Source organism: Oryza brachyantha, chromosome 7 (genome assembly GCF_000231095.2).
Source record: "Oryza brachyantha chromosome 7, ObraRS2, whole genome shotgun sequence".
In the NCBI taxonomy this organism is placed as follows: domain Eukaryota; kingdom Viridiplantae; phylum Streptophyta; class Magnoliopsida; order Poales; family Poaceae; genus Oryza; species Oryza brachyantha.
In genome coordinates this window covers 902,772-911,074 of record NC_023169.2, presented here as the reverse complement: position 1 = coordinate 911,074, position 8,303 = coordinate 902,772, and the positions used below count along the sequence as shown (strand labels likewise).

General features: G+C 36.4%; 1 protein-coding gene across 1 annotated transcript; it reads right to left on the bottom strand.

Moving 5' to 3' along the window:
• Positions 1-949, bottom strand: LOC102700634 (pathogenesis-related protein 1-like). Its single transcript, XM_006657359.3, has one exon. The coding sequence runs from the start codon at positions 872-874 to the stop codon at positions 341-343; it is 534 nt and encodes a 177-aa protein (XP_006657422.1). The 5' UTR covers positions 875-949; the 3' UTR covers positions 1-340.
• Between the last annotated feature and the right edge of the window lie 7,354 nt (positions 950-8,303).

The window sequence follows — 8,303 nt, the reverse complement described above, 5'->3', positions numbered from 1 at the left end:
AAGACCCAGAGGAAGTACAATACTATTGGCGTATCGATCGCACGCGGCGGCGGCTTTATTATTCCACTCGGCACAAATACATACATTTATACGCACATTCTTATACGTACGTCTACGTACATGCACGAACTGCGAAGACGCGCTACATGCATGACGACTGCATCCATACGAAGCGCGTGTAATATAAGACTATATATGAACCACTACTACATACACACGTAGAAACGTACGTATATAGTATAGTACTTCTGCAGCTGGCCGGATCAGCGTATATAAACACATATATAGCCGTGTACGTATACGCATACGATGCGTATGCATGGTACGTATAGTGTACTTATTAGTAAGGGGACTCGCCGTCGACGTTGCCCGGCGGCGAGTAGTTGCAGGTGATGAAGACGCCGAGGTTGTTGTCGCAGACGACGCCGGCGCAGCCGATCTCCGTCGAGTTGCTCCACACCACCTGCGTGTAGTGGCCGCACGAGCTCCCCGCCGGCGCCGAGCAGCTGTTGCTGGCGTGGTCGTACCACTGCTTCTCCGCCACCCACAACGCCACGGCGTCAGACCCCGTCCAGTTGCCGCCGGCGGAGCCCAAGAAGAGGTTCTCGCCGTACAGCCCGCTGGAGTCCGAGTGCTGCAGCAGGCAGTCGCCGCGGCGCTTCTCCGCGTACGCCTCCGCGTAGGCCGCCACCGTGTCGTTCCATGTCACCGGCCCGACGCCGACGTCGGACCTCGCCGCGTTGTGCAGGTCCACGACGTCCTGCTGCGTGTTCTGCGCCATGCACGCCGTCGGTGCCATGGCCACCAGTGCAACTGCAAGCATTGCAGCTACCGACATCCACCAGGCTACCCTGCAGCTTGATGACCCTGCCATTGATGCCAATTAAAGCTTTAATTAACACCAACAAAGCAAACAGGTTATATTGTATATATGTATACTAGCTTGTATATATGGTGGCACTATATATAATGGTGCATATATATACTGGGTATTTATAGGGCTAGGTCGATGACTTAGCAATGTACAGATGCTGCAGGTCAAATTATTTTATTACCAAGAGGACGCTTTGAGGGCAAATGATTTCATGCACGAGGTAGAAAAAGTTTCATTACAAGGAAAAGGGACGTGCATTTGATCGTGTCTATTTGGAACACTATCAAGAAATGATCTATCAAGAAACTCTAGATGGTACACGACTACACGACCTGTTAGAAAGGGGAAATTTGGGATTATACCATTGCTAACATTAGGCTTCCTCACTATGCCATTGCCAACATAGAACACACCAAAATACCATTATAATTATACCAGAATTGCTCTTTTACCATCAAGACAGTTGTTTCTAATTCAGTTACTTTTGCACTTCTAGCCACACGAAAAGACCAAACTACCCGCGTTCACATTTTATTCAACAGATATCGATCAATCCCTGATCCATCCATCTATTTGTTTCTTTATTTCTTTCTTTTCTTTGCATGTTTGTCTCTCCCATTGCTCTTTCCTCTGACGTGGCTGCAAGGCGGCAGACTGGCCAGACTTATCCATCTTATTTATATATTTTAATAATGCATCTTGCTAAAGTTAATCAAACTCGATGATCCATGTTCTTGCTGTATTGCAAAGTTGTTTTTAATTGTTGTAATAGCAGCAGATTGCCACATGCCAGTTAGAAAAAATAAATATGCTAAATGCACTGCTGCTCAATGGAAATTAAGGTGTGAGGGGTAATTATGTCTTTAGTTGTGGCTAGAGAGAGGTTAATAGGCTAGAACTATCACAATGGTAAAAGAGCAATCCGATGCTATTACGATATTTTGGCGTGTTCTATGTTGGTAATGATATAGTAGCCAAGCCTAGTGTTGGCAATGGTATAATCACAAATTTCTCGTTAGAAAGACTATCTGCGACGTGGTTAGTCCAAGGGTCTTCATGGTCTGTTTTTTAAAAAATCGACTATTGCATGCGGACCACTAATTAGTTAGCTATCTAGGAAAATATATACTTAAGTAATTGTAGGCATGTCCTTAAAAAAGACCCGTTTGAGATAATCAAGTTTTAAAAACATATATGCATCTACCGTTTTCATATAAAATTGGATATGAAGAAAAACTTTATATCAAAATTGTAGGTTTGAACGAGATCTAAAACGTTGTAGCTAACAATTTTTTCATTAGAGATTATTTAGAGGCTGAATATTTATTATAACTTCTTAGACTTATTTTGAAAAATCTCAGATCTATGTCTTAAACAACATCCAATGAAAATATGATCTATATGAAAGATCATATATATTCATATCTACAACTTTGCAGTTGCCTATGTTTTCATTCAGAGAACCAAATAAGTATTACAAATTTAGAAGAAATATAAAGTTAAAAGGACAACATCTTATTTTCAAACAAGTGCTTAATAGTGTGTTTGTAAAGATGCCTGTGTAATTAAGGTGCCTACTAAAAAGAAAAGTATTTATTTTTTGTTTTGGCACTTAAAATAATCAAAATAAGGAAATTCATTTTCCTATGTGGACATGTTAAGTGGTCTGCCTAGCAAAATCGATTATCCCAGTTGGATGGAGTACCCGCTAAACTACTGGCTTATATACGTATATATACACATGAAGCTAAATATTTGTTCCGCCTATATGTGAAGATGAATTTTTATCGCATGCAAAACTTGATTTTGTAGTAGTGGAAATTGAAGTTTAATTTACTTCATTGTTTAAACGCAAACAGAAGCAGGGTCGAGTAGATTAGCCAAATATAGCATTAGCTCAGCATCACGCGACTGTGTTAATTAGCTAAATATAGCTAGCGTGAATGAACATAAAAACTACCTGCAGCTGCCACTATCGTCTCGCTGCAAGTTGTGTTAATCAACTGATGCTTAATGAGCGAGAAACGACCGGGATTTCTATACGTGTAACAACGGCTGTTACCTACTTAATTTATCTCCTTGTAAATATTTGTATATAGATGGAGGCAAAGACTAAAAACATATTTATAACAAAAGTACTACGTGCATGGAGTACATTATTATTATTATTATTTAAAACATAATATCCAAGTATAAATGGACAGATATTGTAAACTAGAGGAAAGAGAAGCATAGCTGGGCAAAACTAGTGAAGCGTCGATGTTGTGGAATAATTAAGAAGGAGAGAAGCTTCTCTTTTATTGACATCGAATACATTAAGCAGAAATCAGATAACTGTCCGGTGAAAAAGGGTAACTAGCGTTTACTTACTAGTTTGAATTATTCAAAGAGATGAGGCATGCAATCTTACCTTTCGAGGTTGCCAAATTGGAGTTGTTTTGATTTGATGATATGTATGCTTTCGCCGGGCGATCGATCGAGATGGATGATGTGATCGGTAATGCCTGGAAATTTCCCAAGGACGACTTAGCCAGTCTCTGTTACGATTTTTCGATTTTCGAGTAGCATTTAGCATATGTGGTGTTTGAGTTGATTGTTTTATGTTATCGCACCCTATTTTAGTCGTACCATAGATTGTTAGTTATTTTCTCCACTCCAAAGCATAAGCATTTGTAGTTTGATTAACATATATAGAGTAATGTAAGAAAAAAAAACTATGATGCACCTCAATAAATAATAGAGAATATGGAATAATAGAGGCAGGAGGGTAGACGGAAAGAAATTTAAATAAAAAGTAAGCTGATGGGATCAAAAATGTTTATATTATCTAGTAAGATTTGAATTCTATAAATACTTACTCCCTTTGTTTTTTTTAATTGACATCGTTGATTTTTTTTATCTACGTTTGACCTTTCGTTTTATTCAAAAAATTTATATAATTATTGATTATTTTGTTGTGCTTTGATTTATTACTAAAGTAACTTTAAGTATGATTTATAATTTTGTATATTTGGACAAAAAAAATTAATAATACGAAAGACCACACGAAAATAAAAAAGCCAACTGTGTCAACTAAAAAAATCGGAGGGAGTATATTTTAAAATGGAGGTAATACTTATTTATTTTATTCTAGTAGGATGTGAATTGTGTATAATGACATTGTAGAATAGTTTAGTAAAGGGATATACCGTAGCTTGGTAGTTGGTTTGTTTTGGGTACAGAATGTCACATGTTCAAATCATATCGTCCTTAGACCACTTCTTTGCTTTTTACAGGTAGCAGTGAGGTGATTGATTAAAACAGGTATAATTTTAATTTGTGTATACTATATGTACGTGATATATATTAGGATCGTAGAAAAGGATTTAATTTTTAAAAACACTCTTAGTTCTGTTTGTTAGACTTGGAGCCTCCAAAACTCCATTTCATAGGTTCAAATCCTACAAAGAGTGATTCCATCTATCTTATATCAAAGCAGGTTAAATTTACTTAACAAAACAAATTGCAATTGCAATTTGACCTCATAGGGGGTCAATCAGAAAAGAAATATTAGTTAATCAGAGATCCAGTCGATCCTCTGGCTGTATTTATGCAGTCACGAATAATCAAACTAAAGTAATAGGAATTAGGTCCAAGATGATTCCAAATAGAAAAACTTCAATCATTTCGATTTGTTTCAGGGGAAAAAGGTGATATGATATATGCCTAAAGAGTAGTCTAAATTATCCAAGAATCTCAATAACCAAGAGAAAAAGAATTGGTGATTTATGTGGAGAGGACTAATAGAATACCAAGAATCCAAAAGAGAGGTTTTCTTGTTAGCCCTATTCATTAAATTTATTTAAAATAAGATGTATCTTGTTCATGCCAATAAATAGAGCTAGAGTTAAAGCATCCAATAAAAACTGAATAACTAGTTATAATAAACATGAAAGTGTTAAATTCCATTTTGTTACTATGCTATATATGTTGGTAAAGCACATACCTAATATTTATGGGAAATTCATAATTTGTTGATTATTTCAAATAATCATAAAGACAAGATTGAGTAAGATACAAAAGTGTAAAAGAAAATCGATTTGTCAGATGGGATATGAGTCCCTAATTTCAAATCTGTCAATTGAGTAGCTTTCATTCACATGGTGATCTATGTGAAATTACATCATTAATTACCTTAGACTTTTATGTGGTACATAGTGGCTTAGACTCGATGACAGTGCCTCAGTCAATTAATAGACAATACACGTCTAGGATATCGATCTATTGACTATACCCTATCTATGGAATTAGACGCTATGAGTAAATAATTCCAAACAAATCTAAATAAAGTACTATACATACACGTCTCCTTGCATTTGGCCAATTAACATACGTGTTGTCTAATTTTGAATATAGGGCGTGATTTTTCCATTTGTCGGATTGGAACTACTCTCTTAACATTTACTAGCCAGAAGTAGTAGATTTAAGATAAGGCTATGTTCACTGCTACAAATACCCCATTAGGTACAAGCACAACAATTTAAACAAATGTTGACTACAAATACCCACATCCACATCTGGGGTTGTTGGTATGTAACTAAAAGTTTTTTTTTCTGACTATAGTATCTTTTAGTGTTATTACTCTTTGAACATGGTGCAAGAATGTAAATATTATTGGATCAGAAAGAAATGTATCGTGCTAAAACTAACATGGCTCTATCCTTTATGGGAGATCGAGGACCTAAGCTTGAAGACAAGAGGAAGAGTAGAGAAGATATGTCAGTGACGAAGGAAATAGGGTCAGATTCTCTATAGATAGAAAACGATAAGAAAATTAGGACGTGGAGAGCACATGATGTGAATTGTGTACATTGACATTGTACAACAGTTTAGAAAAGGTCCGGATATACCGTAGCTTGGTAGTTGGTTTGTTTTGGGTACAAAATGTCACATGTTCAAATCATATCGTCCTTAGATCTATTACTTCTTTGTTTTTTACAGGACGCGGCAGTGAGGTGATCGATTAAAGCAGGTATAACTTTAATTTGTGTATACTATATATACGTGATATACATTAGGAGTAGAAAATGATTTTATTTTTAAAACACTCTTAGTTCAGTTTGTAGACTGTGGGTCTCCAAAACCCAATGTCATAGGTTCAAATCCTACGAAGCAGTGGCAGATCTACGATATGAAGTTTGGGGATCTATCGTGTAGGAGTGCTTGAGCCCCCACGCTGGATCCGCCCCTTCTACAAAGGTGGTTCCATCTACCTTATATCAAACGGGGTAAATTACTTAACAAAAAACAAATTGCAAGTGCAATTTGCCCTCCTACGAGGTCAATCAGAAAAGAGATATTACTTAATCAGAGATCCAGCCAATCCTCTGTCTGTATTCCTATATATGTATTGCAAATATATAGGAATATTCCTAACTGATTTGAAAAAGAATTGGCAAGTAATATGAGGCAGATGATCCAATATTGTAAAAGAAAATCGATTTGTCAAATGGGATATGAGTCCCTAATTCCAAATCTATCAATTGAGTAGCTTTCATTCACATGGTGATTTATGTGAAATTACATCATTAATTCCCTTAGACTTTTATGTGGTACATAGTGGCTTAGACTTGACCCCTTAGACTTTTATGTGGTACATAGTGGCTTAGACTTGACGACTGTACCTCGCTCAATGGACAATACACGTCTAGGATATCGATCTATGGACTATACACCATCTATGAAATTAGACGCTATGAGTAAATAATTCCGAATATATCTAAATAAAGTGCTATACATACAGGTATCCATGCATTAGGCTAATTAACTTACGTGCTGCCTTTTTGTTTGGGTGCTGTGCAGTTTTCTATATCAGTGCAAGTGTATATTTTGTGTCTTTCTTTAGACCATTTAAATGATAGAATTACACTGTGGTGGCTAAATGGAAGTTGTGGATCTCATTTTGAAGTTTTCAGAAATGCTATTTTTTATACTATGTTATGTGATGTGGAATTAAAGATACAAAATTGTTAAGCCATGCTACTCTTGTTAGCAGATTCTAGGTTTATTGTATAGTTCAGTTTTGGGTGGGTTTCTAGTGTAGGAAGCTTGTATGTATATATGTTGTGAGTTTTATCTCTTGTATTTGTGGTTAATATTTCTCTTGTACACGTGGTTCCACTTAGTGTCAGGACTTGAGCCCACAATCTTCGTCAGTGAAGGCAAGTGGACGTAGGCGTTGTTTTCTGAGCCTTTAACTTGTTATTGGTTGCTTTCACTTAATTTTTGAGAACGAGTAAGAGAACAATAATGTTGGTTGAGGAAGAAGTGCAATAATTATCTTTTGCATACCAAACATTACAAGTTATGTCGTGCGGCGTCATAACCCTATCGGTAAAACACCGTGTGCTCTTGAGAAGGGGTACGATGAGGAAGAGCATAGCATGGCATGTGCATTCATAAGAAATCTATTGTGACTTTTGATGAAGTATTATTTATAGTATTTGAGGGTAAAGTATGGAAGTGTTTATCTACTTGTATTAATCTTGATAGGAAATTTATTGTATTCCAATAGCTTCTTAAAGAATTCACTTTATGAGATTGTTCAATCTCACCCCTTGTTTCTCTCTACCCAAGTTTATCTTGATGTTTCAACAAGCATGCATGAAGGGTTGTAATTACACCATGTACTTAGCATATAAAGAATGGTTAAATGATTACTTGTTACTGATGTTAGTTGAATGTTTAAACATTCATTTATTCATGTGACTTATTATGGTTATATACATGTCATGATGTCTTATATTGTTGACGTATGACGCTTTCACAATAGATCTGATTAATGACTTCCTATGTATGTGAATGCTTTCGCGATGTTTTTGTCTTAGAAGATATTATATTGAAACTTATTTGTTTTGGCAAAAATATTTGGTTGTTCAGTGACATCTTAGTGTTGCTATGATTCCTAGTGTGTTACAGAGTACGACATACCAATCCTATATGGCAGAGGATGGAAATTGTACTCGGATAGGGAACATGGGTAATCCGATCTAGGAATGATACTACCTATCTGGCCGTTTATCCTAAGGCCTTTTTAGAGTCCCACGCAATTCCTACCAAGACTATTCATATGTCATTCATATTTGTCTCAGTACTTCTAATTAGACATTGTGCCTACCGTTGATATAAATACAAGACTCCTAGGAAGGGATCGACAACCTTTGATAAGAGAATAGATCTTGAGGGGCAACTAGAAATCAATATAAGAAACCTTGAGAGGCCAATAGAGTCTAAGGGGGTAATTAGAAGCCAAATAATAAAAATCATATCAAGCTGACATTGGAGAAGATTTATAATACCAAACCACTGACAATCATTCCTATACTCCCATACCGATATAATTATAGACTAGATCAGAGTTTTCTCCTTGTACAGTGTAATGATGTGAGAT